This window comes from Danio aesculapii, chromosome 12 (assembly GCF_903798145.1).
Source record: "Danio aesculapii chromosome 12, fDanAes4.1, whole genome shotgun sequence".
NCBI lineage: Eukaryota > Metazoa > Chordata > Actinopteri > Cypriniformes > Danionidae > Danio > Danio aesculapii.
The window spans coordinates 28,227,490-28,247,239 of NC_079446.1; the positions used below are offsets into that span (position 1 = coordinate 28,227,490).

Here is a 19,750-nt window from a genome sequence, read left to right on the forward strand (position 1 = left end):
TTTGATGGCAAGATAAAACTATAAATAAAACTGTTTTGTTTGCTGAAAGGTTTTTATGTATTATTGTAATACACGTTGCTTAATGCTATAGAAAACATAAAATAAAGGTTTAGTGTATAATAAAGTCCAGTGACACAAAGTTATGCATGCAGAACCACGCAAACGCCTCTGCCTGCTTTCCACTGAGCAGATAGGGCATCAAGAGCCTTGCAACACCACGAGGGGGCCCGATGCGGTAACACAGGAGCATCAGCAGTCCAGCAGAGCTTCACACAGGACAGGCGGGAGCGCGCAGTGACGCGAACGCGCACTCGCTCACCCACGGAGACCGACTGCGATTGGAAGCGCGAGGCGGTCAGATCGTGTGTTTTGTGTTGCTGCCGAGCACTATCTTTTTACACGAGTGTAGAGGACTGCAAAGGGAAAAGTTTATTTCAGAGACTCTCCAACTAACGGGCATGGCCGCTCCCTGATCCCCCTGAACGCCAGGTCAGTATGGGCAGTTTCTGCGTTCATTCTTACGCTTCAAAGGCGCATTGTTGTAAATATAAAGAGTTGCATTGTTGCGAGCACTGGGGACTGATTGTTGCACAGCGGTTTGCTACCTTGCGGCCAGCCACTAAAGCCGCTTTGGGGATTCGTGGTTGGGGGAACCTGCTATCTTGCTGCGGCAAAATACTCCCATCAGGCTTTTAAATTACAGCCATGTGTTTTAACACGCAGTTGATAGCCAATCTCACTTTCGTCTTGTTATGATGTGATTTATATTATAGACATGTAAACATGTGTATATTATTATTTTAGCTTTTGTTTTGATTACATTTCTGTCATCAGTCAAGAGGGTTCAAGCGGTTCATCAAAGTTGTTATTATTGGTAAGGTTAACGTTGGAAAACTAGTGTTGGCTTGCTTTTCCTTCGGAATCATTTTGTTTAAATTACGTTATTGTGATGACAAATCACTTGTAATTGATTACAGTACACATTTCATGGGTAGAACTGTTAGTTTGTACGTGGGTGTTTTGTTTAAAAGTTTATGGACCGAACCGACCCCTTTCCCCCGCGGCCTCGCTGTCGCCTTCGCCCGGGGAGGGACCGCACTGGCGACCGCGATGAGTGACCAGTGCAGCCGACCCAAACAAAGGCAGGTTACCAGGGGAAACGGGTCCTCTAACTGTGGTCTGCTTTGGGCTGTGGCGATGGCTTACATATTGTGCTCATCTGCATCTCTATTGAATGAATGAACCGCTGGAAGGAAAGCAAATGCCGTTTGACGTGTGAGAATTTTCTGATGCTGAAAATCAAGTAATGTCGATAATGCGTTTCCCGCCTGCAAGGTCACTTTGTGTTCACGGCTGCTAAGTGGCTGAGTGGATTAGACAAACAAACCCGATTTATTCTGCCTGGTTGTTTGTCGGAATGAGAAATAGTTTAATCAAAATGAGAGCTACTCTGAAGTCAGCGAGATGAATGACAAAGAGCCATTTCAGAGCATCAAGCCATTACAAGGGACACTCAAGACACTATAGAGGTAGCATTTTCATTCTAATTTGTTGTGAGACTTGCCAGATTTCGTATATTAAACATAATTAAATTACTGAAATATAGCTGAGACTCTTCTGATTTAGCATTCTATAAATGTAATGTCTTAAAATCTAATTTGTATTGAACAAAACACCCTTATTTATTTCATTGAATGGGGTATGTGTAAGAATTCTCAGGTATTATTTGCTAAGTGTGAACATAAATGGCACCTCTTGTGGCTTCCTAGGTTGGATATGAATACCTGTGGTCTATTTTGTACTTTTGTAATTTACACACAGAGAGCCTTGCTTGACACATGAAACAAAAGTATTGTAACGTCAGTGTGTCATAAAAGGGAGCTGAAAATGACAGTTCAACCCAAATTCTAGCAGAGCTTGAAAATTTCTACAAATCTTTCTTCTGTTGAACACCAAAGCAGATATATTGAAGAATGTGGGAAAGCAGCAGCCATCCACTTTCAAAGTTTTTCTTGGATTAACAAGCATGAGCTTTTTTAAATGTATCTTTGGTGTTCTATAGAAAATAAAGTATGACAGGATTTTCATTTTTGGGAGAATTATGCCTTAAAATATCATCTCACTAGATACAGCCTGAAACATACTTTGCCGTCAAACTCATAACAGCCCGAAAATCGCATATATTCCATATTAACAATTATTGAAAGAGTTGTGTTTCACATGTCTTGTGTGAAAGGTGTTTGTGGAAGTGTTGCTGCTCCTTGACCAATTTGACTGGAAAGCGCAGTGCAGCATCAAGCAGACCATCCCTTTCTCTCACTCTGCACATGAGAAGTGCAATTTAGTTTGCTGTCTCATGTCACAGGCGAACTTGTGATAGAGTTGGTGGGGTTCAGTTCATGTGCAGAGTGAATGAGTGATTGTCATCATCATACACGTTCAAACACCATCGTACCTCACAGTGCCTCTTCAAGTTCAACACACCCTATATCAATTTTTATCGTCTAATTCAGATTTTTACGGTATTGTGTAATTGCATTGGAAAAAATATCGATTTATAATTATCTATCTATCTATCTATCTATCTATCTATCTATCTATCTATCTATCTATCTATCTATCTATCTATCTATCTATCTATCTATCTATCTATCTATCTATCTATCTATCTATCTATCTATCTACCTACCTACCTACCTACCTACCTACCTACCTACATACACACATACACACATACACACATACACACATGCATCCATACATACACACATACATACATACACACACATATATATATATATATATATATATATATATATATATATATATATATATATATATATATATATATATATATATATATATATTTAAAATGAGCTAAAACAACACAATCCTTGAGTTTTTTTTACAACTTAATTGTTTTATATTCAATCCACTTTTGAAAAAAATAGTAAGTCCACTTAATTACTTCATGTTATCTCAACACAAATTAATTGTGTGAAACCCAGCATTTTTTTTACATTGTACCAGCCAGCCATGTAGATTTGCATGACTACTCTTTTTTTTTTCTTCAAATAAAGATATAGTTCTTCTAGTTCAAATGTGGGTGAAAGTCATGTTTGGAAATGAGAGCATAACTGTTAGGGATGGATACTGTGGCATTTACAGTGTCAGGTTCTTAAAGTGATCAGGTAACTGGACTAAATGTATTGTTTCTACAGAGATCAAATACTACCTATAAATTCTTGTTCTATATCTAAGCCATTCAAGGTTTTTAATAGCATGGAATAGTTTGCAAAACTTTATTTGCTCCAAAAGACTTGTTATTTGCACAAACAAATCAATTCTCTAAAAGAGGATGACAGTGTTTGAGAGCATAATCCTCGCCAACCTCATGGATCCCCCAAGTGCAGACTGTGGGATTCCAAATGTTTTCTTGTCTAGACCAGATGTCCATATATAAACACCGTTTGAAATCTCAAGTTTATTTTTCCCAGGTTGCAGATTTAGAGACACTGGTTGTTCTGTTTCATCGGCCAAAATTTCAGATATTCTATGATAAACTTCAGGTCATGATGTTTGCCTTTCTCTAGTAAATTTACAACTGGCTGATTTGAAAGTGGGTCATGTTGGCCTTTATTGTAAATGTTATGTAATGTCCGAGACTGCTGCGTAACAATGCTTAATTTGATCATGTCCAGAATGTAAAATGTCACGGAAACCTCTGGAAATTTATTTAACAGAAGCATGTTTTGTCAAGTTCAAGCAATAATACAGACTGCCTGGTTTAAAATTTGCTGTAATTAAATGCCACACAAATTGCTCTGTTTGAGAGATTGAATAATCTCTGGGTAGCATTTAATTCTGGTTTATTTGTTTACTTTTTGAGCTCAATTAAAGTTTGATTAAAGACAAAGACAGAAGTTTTCTAATACTTTGGTATTTAATAAGGCTACAGTACTGCATTTATTGTGTCTAATAAATGTTTCAGCAATATGTGAAACAGATTTTTTTATACATTTTTATACATAAGACTAGACTTGATCAATTGATTTTTACCAGATGTTGTATTGAACATAAATGTTTGACCTATAGTTTTTAACTTAAAGCTGAATACCCCACCCAGTGTTTGTTCTGCAAAATTCCTATTTCTGTAAAGCTTTTAATGACTGCATCAGGTTTTTTATTAAATGAACTCAAGGTTCAGTTGTTTGTGGTTGTTAATTGTATATCTAATAATTAAATGTTTTTTTTGCCATGAAAATAGTCTTTTTTTGCTGACGTCATTAAATAATTATATACTACTGAAGTATGAGAAGGAGCGCTATCCTGCTGAAGAGTTTGCCCTCTCCTGTTTTTTGTAATATCTTGATGCCATGTTGCCATCAACTGTGCAGATCTCTTGCACGCCCCATACTGATTGTGACCCCAAACCATGATTTTTCCTTCACCAAACTTGACTGATTGACTGAAAAATATATACCTTCTGCCTCTTTTCCAAATGATCAACTAGAAGTCAAGTTATGAATTGTTGCTCCTACAACTGGGATTGACGGACAAGACTAGGTAGTGTATGATGGTGATGTTCGGCATTATGTTTCAGATTTTCAGTGAGTGGTAATGTGGTGGTCTTGATAGTGAAACTCTGTGTTACTTGAATCCAAAAGAGTGAAACTTTATAAACACTTTCCCAGCATATATGATGCATCATATGATATTCAGTTTTCTGTTAAAGTGCCAGTCTTACTCATCTTGCTGCAAATTTGGTAGTAATGTCTTTTGCATGTTGGCCGCAGTGACACTGCACTCACACCCAGAGGAGACCTTCCATCTGCTCTTTGTTTATAAAAGCTCCACTTTGGTTTGCAGTCAAGTCCCCAAATAGGAGACACATGGTTGATTTCAAATCCTTGTGTGCTACTTTTTGATCAGATATTTGTGCGTTCACTTTAATGAAGACCTGTTTTCTCTTTTCAAAAAAATGTTGATAAGGGTTGCCTCAAGCTGTTTTATTGTTGATCGAAAATCTGGCATCAGAGCTTTCACCTAAGATCTTCCAGTCTGTGGTGTGTAAATAATATTGCTCCTTTTCAGATGCTGTCCTCTCCTTCTTTCATCAGAAATCATTAAAGGCTTTTATTTCTCAGGCCTCTTCCTTGTGTTAACAGTGCAACCCAAGTTTGCAAATGTGAATGACTCCTGTAGCTGTTATTGGCAGAGGGAGAGGATGGACTATGTTTAGCTCAGTTCACAGTGTCTGGAGGACAGGGCAGTTTTGCGGGCAGACAGACAGGCTTGTTGCAAACTTAATCATTAGGTGGTGGATTACCTGAGAATAAAAAAGATCTGTCAGTGATGGTTACGACATTTATAATGTTGCAAAAGAACTCTTGAACTTTCTGTTCATGAAAGAATGCTGACAATCTGCATATTAGATTGGTTTCTGAATGACCATATGACACTGAAGACTGCTTGAAATACATTGTAAGAATATCTTGGCAGAATATTATAATCATACAATCAGTTTTCTGAAAAATGTACTGATATTTTCTTCACATACAATTCACTGAATACCTGTATACACTTAAATAATTGCATCTGTTAAAAATTAATAATAGAAAAGTATAGTACATTTGTAGGGGCTGCACAATATATTGTTTCAGCATCGATATCACAATGTGCGAATCGGCAATAGGCACATTGTAGGATCTGCAATGATGAGTTGAGTTGGAGTGTAATTAACCAGAAAACACAGTCTGAATAAAGTTAAACCCTAATAGATTTTTTTAAAACCCTGTGACTATGTAAGATTTCAAGCGAATTTAAACCATTTGGGTGCTTGAACAAGTCTCCCCTTACAAAATGATCACAGTCATGATTATTCAATTATGAATACTTTTCAAATAGAGTTATGAATAGGCCCACACGGAATCTGCATGAGCAGAAATCAGCCCATCTTTGAGTCTATTTATTTAGTTTAAATTTAGTTCTTAAATTAAAATTCAGTTTTAAATTAATTTCAGTAATATTATTGATTAATACGAAAAAGTTTATATTATTTATAAACAATACAGTTTGTAAAGTAATATTGTCTGTTTTTTAGTAGATATATAGTGGATATATTATATGAGAGACTTGCTTTGTTTACTAAATAAATGGATCTAATAGGATTTAGATTGTAAGCAATAAATAAAAATGAAACATTTATTATTTTTTATTTAACATATTAAGTTTTTAGTTACGATGCACCCAAAGTCATTCAGCATAAATCTGCAGATTTTTTTTACAATATTCTGCGCAGAAATAGCAAAAAATTTCCGCAGATTCTGTCTGGCCCTAGTTTTGAGTCATGAAATGAAATTATAAATTAAGTTATATTCATATCACAATGTATTTAGCAGAAAAACTAAATATGACAATGTCAGGTTTTTTTCAACATCGTGCAGCCCTAGTACTGTACATTGGGCAGTTTTTGATTAAATAAATGCAATCTGGGTAAGCATAAGATTTTCCAAAATATGGATAAAAAAGCTAAATGTTAAAATTGTTGATTATGTATCAGTAGTCGTTGGGACTACCAGAATTCTGTAACTGCTAGAATGGTCAAATCAGTCATTCTGACTGTTCATATAAGATTGCACAGATTACATTCAATCATATTTATATTTACAAGTTTTTATTAAGATTTTTGAATTAAGCTTTGAATGTCTGTCATCTTTTATTATTACGCCATAATAAATGCCCTTAATATATTTTTGTATAAAAATATATTTGTAGCTTTTAATTATTTATGAGTTACTAGACCGCTTGTGAAGGTGTCCACCTCACTTTGTTCGCCAAATGGGCAACCAAAGTTTTTTCACCGCACTGAATTTTAATAAAGTCATTTTATTAAAATAACAATGTTAAAATGAATTTGAGATAAATATGATTATTTCATTTTTTTTTCTTCAGTTGAACATGAACAAAGACTTTTATCTGTGTTCCTTGGCAATATAATATAAAATACAAATCAATGAATACTGGCACTTTGACAGTCAAAATCCATACAGGCAAAATAATATTAATACTGATTATTTCACTTTCTAAGACCTCAATATATATCAATGTATGTCTATTTGACTTTCAAAGTCCCCCCCGTTTGTAATTGATTAGCCTTTTATAAATTATTATATAGGTGGTCTGGGAGTGAATAACTTAACAACATATTTTTGGATGAACTAAACCTTTGTGAAGACCAGTCATTTGTTATTTCTGTTGTGGTTTATTAATAGCTGTTTTACAGAACCTGTCTCTCTGTGCATTCACAGGATCATTAGTTCAGTACTGGATGTTCTGAGTTCACTTTGGCTTGAGTTCATACGGTATCATTTCACACTAAGGGACCATTCACGCAAGACACGTTTTTGCTTTTAAAGCACATGGCGCATGGCAGTGGAATTGAGACAAGTTCTGTAAAAGTGGAAACTTGAGCACAAAGTTTTTAGAACATTGTGTCATTTTGCTAAAAGCAAGCCATAAGGTGCAAACACCACAGTAAAATGTGTCTGTGGTGCACCGGATAATTTAGGTGAATGCTGAAAAAGTTGAGCAGGGAATAAAAAAAAAGAAAAAAAAGAGATAAATCATTATGTGTAAATTTCCTCTAAAAAGCTGTAATCGACAGTGTTTTCCAGCTTTTCCTCATGCTCTTATTTGTTGTATTTTAATCAGTGTCTCTTGTCTTGGAGTTTATGCCTCAGTGTTTTGGAGTGCCTGTGGTGAGGCTTGATGAAGTATGTAGGAAATGAAAGGATGTGAAAGTGTGAAGTTGCTGCCAAGGCTGGCATGAGTGTTTAGTGCAGAATGCGAATACAGAGGGAGAGCAGATTGCCTTTAGCTCTGCATCGGTTAAACCAATGCTAGGTCAACTGTCTTCTCTGGTGGAAGAGATGTGTTGTTGTGACAAGCGCAGTGGAGAGGAACAGGTTGGTTTCAGCAACAGCCTTCAGTTTTATGTGTCTTTAACATAAGATGCAGGACCATTAAGGTCTAATTACACCAAAGACAATAACTGTAATGGTATGATGCAGATATAATTGTGAAAATTGTTAATAGCGGAGTCACAATAATGGCATAAAAATGAAAAAGGACGGAAAATATCATTGAAATCTGTTAAAGCTTTTTTCCAGCTGTTAAACTTTTAAAACATGGACAGCCAATCAGAATCTACTTGGTTCCAAAAGTTTGAGCAGTTATAATGGCACAAACTGCTTTTAAAAATCACAATGCTTTTAAAGTGATTAGTGTAAAGCACTTGCTTTTAAATGTATTAGTTGAGTTTACTTAAAAAATGAGCAAACCTACTGGCTTGAATTCTCTGTGAAATCAAGAATTTTAAAATATATAATAATAGTAGTATGTTGGTTTTAAAGGGGACCTATTTTGCCCCTTTTTACAAATTTTAATATAAGTCTCGGATGTTCCTAGAGTGTGTAGTTTTAGCTCAAAACACCCCAAAAATTTTTTATAACTCTCAAACTGTGCTTTCTGCTGTTCTTATGCTACTGGGATAATATAATTGGTTGGGACAGAATAATAATCATTATGCCTATTATTTGTAGTATTTTCATAGCAATTTAAACTACCCCTTCAATATGTACAACAAGAAACGGTTTTGACAGCATATACTTTGTGGAAGAATGACTGAGTGTGTGTCTAACGCTCGTCCATACACACAACAACCACAGATATATTTCAGCAGCTGATGTATGATATGATAAACATGCTCATTTGCATAATCACTGGTGACCGGTAATGCTTGAAATATAACCGTTATGTGTGTTGTCCTAATATGCATCAATTATGTCAGGTTTTCACTTTTTACTTGTGCTTGAATGTTAAAACGGCCCTCCTATGAATTGTCAGTCACTGAAATGGGCCCCCGTCAGTTTGAGTTTGAGACCCCTGCTCTATAATATCTGACATGCCCCGCCCCCTTCAAGATGCTTCTCACTTGCTTTTCATTTGATGTGCTTCAACTCAACCACTTTTATTGGCAGTGCTGTAGTAAAATCGAAACGCCATTGGCTGTTTTTTAAAAAGGGGAGGGTCTGTCTACATGTTTCAGTTGAAATTGTCAGAAATCGATCAAAAATGCACATTTCAAAGCACATCACGCAACTTTTTAACGTTTTAAGTAAATGAACTATGTGCATAATTATAAAAATTAAGTCAACTTGAGTTCAAAGTTACTGCAGGTTTACTCACTTTCAGTAAATTAAACTTGTTGCTTGTAATACAATGAAATGTATTATGAAATAATACAAATATATTAGCTAATCGCAACGATTCGATTAATCGCAGAGCCCTAAAATGAACTATACAGTGTATAATAAAAAGTTATTCTGCGACGGTTTGGACACTTATACTTGTACTAAAAGGCCATTAAAATATCTCTAAATACAATGTTTATGCTTGTTATGTCCGAGTCTCTTTGGTTTGATTTACATCATTATTTTGTGTGCAAGTTTAATACCTTGTTAAAGAATCTACAACCGACAGCATGAGAGAGGGAGAAAAGCTGACCAGCCTGACCTCTTCATCGATGAGACGCAGGTTCATAAATTCAAAGCTTAGCTCATAATCAAAAGGTCTATGAAGATCAGGCATTTTGATAAAAGCCAGCTGCTCCCTGCTGCATGAGCAGGAAGGCAGTAGCTTTTATTTTCGACAAGACTGTATATAAAAGAACGCATATTGCTAGTGAATTATTTGTATGTGCGCACGTGAGTCTGTGCTTGACTCAACAGCATGAGGTTTTCTCAGTGGAGGCATCAGTGCAGCCTGTGTCTGGTTACAGTATTTAGTTTCATTCAGTCTTAGTAACCTCTATCAGTTCCTCTCCTCCGTGGCTATTTTGAGAGGTGCCTTATGTCACATCAAATCCGCATCTAAAATTTGACAGCACCGCATGGCTTCACACTCACTGAGCAGGTTGTATAATATTTGTTGCTATTTCCAAATGTGTAGTAAACCCTTCGGCTTCAGTGACTGACCGTTTAAGGACAGACCATGTGGATTAACTTGCTATAAGTAGAGAGGGTGTTATAGCTTGTAAAGAATGTGCAAATGTTTTTTTTTTCTTTTGTAGCCATAATTTTTACTATTTAGCTGAAAATTCTCTTCATGTTAGGGGTGATGTATGATTTCTATGCTATTTTGGCTGCATGGATAAAATGTAAAACAGTACTAAATTGTATTATCAAACATAGATAAATCAATCAGTCATTAGAAATAAATGTTCATTCAGTTTTGGGGATAGACAGAGTTTTAAAATTGTTTTATGATCACCAAGGCTGTATTAATTTGGAAAAAATTTAAAGTAACAAACAGTAATGTTATGTTGTGTATTGATATTGAAATTTAATATAATTGTTTTCAATTTTAATATATTTTTAAGTGTCATTTTTCCCCTCTGATGAAAGCTGAATTTCAGCAGTCATTACTCTAGTCTTCAGTGCCATGGGATCCGTCAGAAATATTTTTTAACATGCTAATTTAGTGTTTATTTAATTTCTTTTTTATTTGATATTTTTTTAATGTTTTATTTAGTTATTTTAACATTTTCAGGATTTTTAAATGAATTATAAATTCTTTTTTTAACAGATTTTGTCTGAAAAGAATGACATTTTCTGAATTCTGTGTATGGCAGAATATTAATGTAAAGAGTTTTATGTATTTGCTTGTTTGTGTCTTTGAATGGTTTTTATTATATTTATAATATTCAAAATAATTTTTGTCATGAAGATAGCCAATGGAACTTGCATGACATCACATATAAGATAAGATACTTTAAAGAGCCCCTTGTATGGGTTTTTGAAAATTACCTTTAATGCAGTGTGCAACAAAGCTCTAAGTGAATGACAACATCCAGAGGTTTAAATGTGAAACTGCACCTTGTTTATAAATATAGATTTTTTAAATAAAAGTTTTGACTCAGAGTCTTTTAAATTATTCGTTGTTCGTCCGTATCTTTTGGCCTGTTCGTATCAACGTCGACACGAAACAATACCAAATATTAAGTGCTAGATCAGGTAAAACGTGAACGCGCCTTTCCCTTTAAGCAGAATGCAGAATGCAGCTGTGTGTGGGACTGATCATGACTGTAGATGAGTGAACATTAATGAGTGTACTTTCTAGTATTTAATGCAGTAATCTACCCTGTAATGGGGGATTCGTCAGCCATTTGTTTAAGAGGGATCAGAAAAGACTATTGATGTATGGGACTTTGTCAGCGCCTGACTGGAACTTTACAGTACACAGTTAATAGATCCATTTCTTCCTCCATTTCCTCCTAGTGTAACTGTGACTAAAATGGTTCTCTAGCTTGCAAAATATGTATTTAATTGCGTTTTGTTACTTGTAATCGCTCCACATGGCTTGTACTGTATCTGGTTAGCGCTTTATATTCACATATCGCATCTAAATCCACACTAAAAATGCGGCACATGCTGCTGTCCTCATGGATTTGAATGCGCTTATGAGCTCGCGATCCTCTGCCATTTGTGATTGCTATGGCCGTTGTCAGCTGTTTCTACATACTCGCGGCGGTCAAGGGTCGGAAGTAGTTCAGCTTTTGCCACTGTGTGGATTAATACCAAGTGTATCGTTGTTTTTACATGGTTAATGCACTCTGGTTTACTTATGGTTAATGCACTCTGACTACTTCAACAATGTTGATAAGCCGTGGTAGGCATTTCTCTCTGTCTCGCGCTGAACGCAGTCGACCAATCGCAACAGACTGGGTCATTGGACCAATCAGGGCAGATTAGCATCATGCTAAGGAGGGGTTTGAGAACAAATGAATCGCTGAAAATTAATTAGGGGTCGCGTAGTAATTAGGTAAAAATAAACGCATAATATAAGACAATGAAAGTGTTTTTTAACCTACATAGCCTGTTGTTGGAGACCCCCAAAACCAAAATATGACTTTTTATAATATATAATAAGGGTTCTTTAATTTCCATGGCAGACCACATGAAAGTCTTTATTGTCACTATTGGAAACAATTTAGTGCTGTCTTGGTCATTATCCCTAACTTATGAATGGTAGTATATTTACCAGGTCCAGCTTTCAAAGCATTCTTTTCAAAGACCTATGTATCTGCAGTTGCCTACAAAGCCAGCCAATCAGATTAGAGCTTGCCAGATCATAAAGCACTTGCATTTATCCTGCATAGTGTGCATCAATACACCTTTTTTCATATACTCACAAGGACTAAAGAGAACAAAGAGTCAGAGAAATGAAAGCAAGAGTGAATCCAGCCGCTCTTTATATCCGGCCCAAGGCTGTCACAATCCATCATCTTTACGTACCATATGTGAACGTGACAGTGTATATTTAACCTAAGAATGCTTAGGGGATTGTGTACATGTGAGAGAAGTATATGGAGCCAAACAGATGCATGTTGAGAGTAGAAATGCATCTGCAGGCAATATTCTGTCTGAAAAATATCTCTTAATGATCGGTGTATGTGTGAGAGTGCAGTTGTGTTCCTTGAGACCTGTCATTGTAATTTGATCATTGGATTACTGATATGCTGGTTGCCATGGCCTCCTTATGCATGATTAGGTTACCGTGCAACTGCCCTTGATGCTGGAAAGTACAGTAGCTGTTTTTTTTAGTTGTGTGATTTGTTTTAATTTTTTTCAAATGCAGTGCATTTATTGGTGCTGTCGGCATAAAATAAAAAATAGTCTTTTGTTTGTTTTAAAAAAGGTTTAAATAGAACTGATTACATCATTTGGTTTGCTGTTGTTGTGTTAAGGGAATGCTCAAATGTAAAGATTGACTCTTCTGTTGTTACTCCCAAACGTTCTTGACGCTTCTGTTGTTACCCCCCCACAAACGTTTTTGACTCTTCTGTAGTTACCCCCAAACGGTTTTGACTCTTCTTTAGTTACCCTCAAATGTTGTCAAAATGTTCTTGACTCTTTCGTAGTTACCCCCAGGCATTATCAAAACGTTCTTGAATCTTCAGTAGTTACCCTAAATGTTGTCAATAGTTCTTGACTCTTCTGTAGTTACCCCCAAATGTTGTCAATAGTTCTTACTCTTCTATAGTTAACCCCAAATGTTGTCAATAGTTCTTACTCTTCTGTAGTTACCCCCAAATGTTGTCAATAGTTCTTGACTCTTCTGTAGTTACCCCCAAATGTTGTCAATAGTTCTTACTCTTCTGTAGTTACCCCCAAATGTTGTCAATAGTTCTTGACTCTTCTGTAGTTACCCCCAAATGTTGTCAATAGTTCTTACTCTTCTATAGTTACCCCCAAATGTTGTCAATAGTTCTTACTCTTCTGTAGTTACCCCCAAATGTTGTCAATAGTTCTTGACTCTTCTGTAGTTACCCCCAAATGTTGTCAATAGTTCTTGACTCTTCTGTAGTTACCCCCAAATGTTGTCAATAGTTCTTACTCTTCTGTAGTTACCCCCAAATGTTGTCAATAGTTCTTACTCTTCTGTAGTTACCCCCAAATGTTGTCAATAGTTCTTGACTCTTCTGTAGTTACCCCCAAATGATGTCAATAGTTCTTGACTCTTCTCTAGTTACCCCCAAATGTTGTCAAAATGTTCTTGACTCTTCTGTAGTTACCCCAAATGTCAAAATGTTCTTGACTTTTCTGTAGTTACCCCCAAACGTTCTCAACTTTTCTGTAGTTACCCCCAAACGTTCTCAACTTTTCTGTAGTTACCCCCAAACGTTCTCAACTTTTCTGTAGTTACCCACAAACGTTCTTGAAACGTTCTTGACTCTTCTGTAGTTACCCCAAATGTTCTCGATATCATCCAATGCAGTTTGTCAAATGAAAATCTCAGCCAGCGTGCTCCCATGGAAAGGTCCACCTTTGGACCACTCTAGACATATCAGCCTTGGAAATAGCAACCTTTAAATTTCCATTAGTCTTAGTACCGTGTGTAACCACAGAGACACAGACAATTACCAAAATGTTTTGTTTTTTGGGGAAATCTGCTGCATGGATTAAAAAACGGTAAAACGCAAATGTTTAACTCTAGGTGACTGGTAAACAAAGCCTATTTCCATTGAGTGTTTCGTTAATGTGACAGGTTATCTTGCCTTCATGTCAAACTCCAGTGATGCACAATTTATTGGCAGCCATATTGGAATAGGTTGATAAATACTTTTTGTGACCAGGTGTGGTATCATATCACAGAATGAGAAAAAAATCATTCTAATATTCTGTACAGTGATGAAGGATATGCCCGTTAGCATTGCATTATTTATGAATATAGGTTAGGATTGTAAAAATGGCCATGATGGCACCAATTGTGGTTATAATGTTCATATTTTATATATGTCGGCCATGTATCGACCAATTGGCTTCCAGATATAAAGAGTTATTGTTATCTGTATTGGACAAACATTTTCATGTCAGTTGTAAAAATACCCTTTTATATAGATATATCATCTATATATTCTCTATTGGACTAAATTTCTGTCAGTTTTTCACAGTCTCATTTTCTCTTTTCACAGTTGTGCGGACACAGCAAGACATGAGGATCCACTTACTGTCTGTCTCCTGAATAGCACAAGGACAGATTGAGCCATGACTGAACGGGATGGCCGCTGTGATTTGTCCATCGCCCCGGGACAGGTGTATATTGAGGTGGAGTACGATTATGAGTACAAAGCGAAAGACAAACTCATCTCCATACGACAAGGCGAATGCTACATGTTGGTTCGGAAAACCAATGAGGACTGGTGGCAAGTTCGTCGGGAGGAGGGCACCAAGGCTTTTTACGTCCCTGCTCAGTACGTCCGAGAGGTCCGACGTGCCCTCATGCCACCACCCAAACCTCGAGCAAAACCCCCAAACGTTCTCGAGATCACCCATTGCAGATCGTCGAATGAAAATCTCAACCAGCGTGCTCCCACGGAAAAGTCCACTTTCGGGAGGCCGCCGCCATCAACAACACCTTCCCCTTTACCAGGACAACAAACCCCGCCATTGCTGTTACGGGACAGCAATCATAACCCAGGGATGAAGAGCGTTGTTGCTGAACTAACTCTGCTCAACAACAACAACCATCATAACTTCCACCACGCTAATCCCACGCTTCCACAAGGGCGTGCAGAATCTCCTCCACGAGATCAAGGCTGCCAGGGCAAACTCACAGGTGGTTTGTCTGTAGACACGGATGGCAGTGTGTCACCGGGAGATGGAGTGGAGAAAATGAGAAATGACTCAGAATCTGGAGACGAGCTCAGCAGCAGCTCGACTGAACACATACAGGTAAGAATAAGTGAAGTTCACTCTGCTTCTTTCCTGCTTTCCCTCCCAAATGTACTCATGTTCTGCCTTTATCTCCTTCAGTGTCATCCTCACCTTTTTATTCTCAGCGTTTTCAGTGTTTATCTATGGCAGAAATGCTCTCGCCGCCTTTTTATCCTTTGATTGTCATTATCTTTTTGCTGTAACACGGTGTTCCAACAATTACTTGAAGACTAATCGAACGTTTCCTCCTCCACACCTTCCCCTTTATCCTCCCCTCAGTTTTACCTCTGACATTTACGGTTGCGTGTCTTCTTGTCTGTCAGGTTAAATTGCATTCAGGAGTGGTTTTCTCTGCTCTTGCCTTCTTTTCATTTCCTTGCCTGACAATTGTTCAGCAGGAGATGGTAGTGGAAATTGTGGTCACCTTACAGGTTTTGGTTTAGACAGTAATAGACACTATTATAATAGAGATAACAAAAATATTAAACTTGTTGACTTTAGAGTTTCTTAATGTGCATTCAATCCACCCATCTATTCAAAACACACATCCACAACATCCATCCATCCATGCAAAACATACATCCATCCATCCATCCAAAACATACATCCATCCATCCACAACTTTCATCCATCCATCTAAAACATCCATCCATCCAAATATCCAAAACATCCATCCATCCCTCCATTCAAAACATCCATCAAAACATACATCCATCCATACACCCAAAACACCATTCATTCAACCATCCATCCATCCATCCAAATATCCAAAACATCCATCCATCCATCCATGCAAAACATATATCCATCCATCCATCCATCCAAAACATATTTCTATCAATCTATCCATCCAAAACAAGTTTCCATCCATCCATCCATCCATCCATCCATCAAAACCATATATCCTTTATTTATCCATCCATTCAAAACATACATGCATTCATCCATCCAAAACATCCATCCATCCAAAACACACATACGTATATCCATCCAAAACATCCATCCAAAATATCTATCCATCCATCCATCCATCCAAAACACATATCCATCCATCCATCCATCCATCCATCCAAAACACATCCATCCATCCATCCATCCATCCATCCAAAACATAAATCCATCCATCCATGCATGGATAAATCCATCTATCCAAAACACACATGCATTCATCCATCCAAAACACACCTCCATCCATCCATCCATCCATCCATCCATCCATCCATCCAAAAAATCCATCCATCCATCCATCCTTCAATCCATCCTTCCATCTAAAACATATATCCATCCATCCATCCAAAACATATATTCATCCATCCATCCAAAACATATATTCATCCATCCATCCAAAACATATTCATCCATCCAAAACATATATTCATTCATCCATCCAAAACATATATTCATCCATCCATCCAAAACATATATTCATCCATCCATCCATCCAAAACATGCATACACGTGTATGAATTTTATGTGTATACACACATATGCATGTATGAATTTATGTATAATCAATTAACAATTACATATGTATGTGTACATAAACGCATACATTAAAATTATAAATACTAAATTGTGTAATGTATATTTATAATAAAAGTAATATATTACATGTAGTTTTTTTAATTTATTTTTCGTAATAACAGTTATATTGTAATACACTTTTCTGATTCTCTCGTGTAATACACAAATTGAAGAGAGTTAATTGCAGTGCATTCATTATATTTAATCTGCTTCTTACTAGATGTCAGGGGGCTTTGCCATATGGGGATTCTACATTAGTGTGCACTAAGTAGTTTGTGAGTGATCGAGCTTGATTTCTGAGTGTCCCAGGGTGCATCGTGTGGAATTGGGTGTTTAGTCTTTGTTACACTCCTCCTCCCCCATTTCTCTGTGTCTCTGAAAGAGGGTGCTGCTGGGGGAACAAAAGGGATTGTGGGAGAATACGTAGAAAGTAGGTCATATCTGACTAGATCGTGTTGTTGCCCCCGTTTTGTCTGTGTGGGTGTGAGACTGTGAATGGTATGGAAAGATGCACATTGAGAAGTTTAAAGAAATAGTTCACCCAAAAATGAAATTGTGTCATCGTTTACTCATCCTCAAGTGATTCAGCACCTGTTTGAGTTTCTTTTTTCTGTTGAACACAAAAGAAGATTTTTGAAAGAATGTTAGCAACTGGTCACCATTGACTTGCATAGTAGTCAGTGGCTACTGGTTTCCAGCAATCCTCATCTGCTTTTGTGTTCAACAGTAGAAAGAAACTCCAACAGGAAGGCATGTAATGATTCTCCTGACTCCTAAATCAATACGATTCATGATACTCATCTCACGATTCACGATTTAGTCACAATTTTAACAAAATTATTTGCAACAAATTTAAGGTGATGAGCCCTTTCATTTGTTTCTTAAATGTTGCACATTTTTGCAAAATATTATATATTTTCTGCCATAATTAAATGGCTATTTTAAAAACAAACTCCAAAAAAGAACAATACAAACTAAAGAAGACTCCTCAATAATATAAACAAATTAAAACTGTGACTGTGGGATTTTACATTTTTTAAAAAGAAATATCAGCACGTCTACGTTTTCTGGCATAAACTGAGATCTTCGCACATTTATGCACATGTCCCCCTGCTGAAAAATGATGGCTGGTGTGGAGAGGAAAGCCGTTCCTAAACCAGAGAGCAGTGTTTACAGAGGTGGTCAATAGCCCTCTCTGATCTGGGGACTGGCCACTGGCATAAAAAATATATATATAATATAAAATTACTAATTATAAAATAGACTAGAGACAGGAGTTGAACATGATTATGAAGGTAAATAATTAATATTAATTGTACAATTAATTAGTATAAGTATCAGTATAACTAAAAAGAGATAATCTTGAACACTTTTTAAATATTCAGTAATAAGAAAATTATTAAAATATGCATAAACTAATTTGAAAAGGAGGGTAAAAATAATCTAATACCTGCTTCTGTAACAGAACAACTTTCTCTTTTAGTCTGAAAAACATCTTCACACTTTCACTATGAAAACACTGATTCACTGTGTGATCTCCGTAGCACTCGTCAGCGCAAGCGGAGCTGCAAATCATCCGGTCCTCATGGTTTGGCTTATTAATAGTGTTTTTGCATATAGGCGTCTGTGACAGTAGTTTTTAATTGTGGTGAGGGTTTATATGCATCATATTCGTTCTTCTATTAGTGTAAGTAAACGTCTTTTCGCAGTATTTGCACACAGTTTGTGTTTGTCTGGCGCACCTCACCGCTGTCATTTTACTCTGCCGCTCCACCTCTTGCTCGCCGCTTGCAAGTAAGTGAGATTGTGGCTGTAAACACAGCGCCGCCTCTGTTCTAAACATGTATCGCGATTATTCAACATTTTAACCGGTTTGAATCGCTACATCTTTGAATCGATTTTCAACCAGCTCACAGTGAAATTCCTATTAAAATTCGGATATTCGTTTGTCAAATTCCTACCAACAGGTTTGGAACAAGTGGAGAGTGAGTAAATGATGACACAATTTTCATTTTGGCGTGAACTGTCCATTTTATTTTGCATATTGTCATTCTGAAAAATAAAGACAATAATCATAATCATTGGTAAACTTGTAGATTGAGTTTATCTTCTCATATGACACCGTCTACAGGTGACGCGGTGCCATGACACATGATAAAACTGTGTTTTTCGCATTAAAAGGAGTTTTTGTTCTAACCATCTGTGAAGACGATGCACAAAATGTCTATTTTATAAACCGTTTCATCAGCATATACTATTAAGACAATGATCACCTTAGGTACCGATTATGTGCTTTATTCTGTGTTAAATGCTACCAATGTGAGTTTAAATACTATTTTATGTGACATACTACTAAAAAAAGCAGCAGCAGATAGTTTACCTCTGATTTTGAAAATAAAATAACTAGCAGACGGTTTGAAAATGGAAATTAGAACTGTGACTGAGTGCAAACCAACAACATCAGTCATTCAGTAGTCTATTAAAAATGTTAAATAAGTTTCATAAGTATTAATTAGATTAAAAGCCTTTACCATTTTGTTGGGAGTGCAGTGGCTAGTAAATAAATGTTTCTGTCATCTTGCGTTGCGTTTGGTGCACACAGCCAAATTGCTTGTAACTGGAATCTTGTGGCGTTGTGTGTTGTTAGGACACTGTGTGAGTCTTAGTAAACACCATTTCTAGTTACTTCTATTCTCTTTCGAATAATAAGAATTATAATCATGTTTCTCGATGGCAGGCTGCAAACAGTGGCTTTATCACACACTCACACACTCGCTGGCGCTTAAAGGGACATACAGTACGCTGGGCTTTTGAGGGATTTGTCCTTGTCAGGCTTTGTCCATCAGGGTCAGCTGCTTAATACTAAACCATGTGATTACTTAATCAGCCTTTTAGCAACTATCCCTCACAGACAAAGAATATTTTCCTTCCACATCTCATTCATGACA

General features: G+C 36.6%; 1 protein-coding gene across 5 annotated transcripts in view; it reads left to right on the plus strand.

Annotated features, from left to right (window-relative positions):
• Positions 1-301: 301 nt before the first annotated feature.
• The window catches only part of arhgap12b (Rho GTPase activating protein 12b), a 105,825-nt gene continuing 86,376 nt past the window's right edge, over positions 302-19,750 (plus strand). For all 5 annotated transcript variants that reach the window (XM_056469191.1, XM_056469192.1, XM_056469194.1 and 2 more), the window contains exons 1-2: positions 302-489; positions 14,537-15,296. In XM_056469191.1, the coding sequence (XP_056325166.1) occupies positions 14,610-15,296 (687 nt within the window). In that variant the 5' untranslated portion in view covers positions 302-489; positions 14,537-14,609. The remainder of the gene's footprint in view (positions 490-14,536; positions 15,297-19,750) is intronic.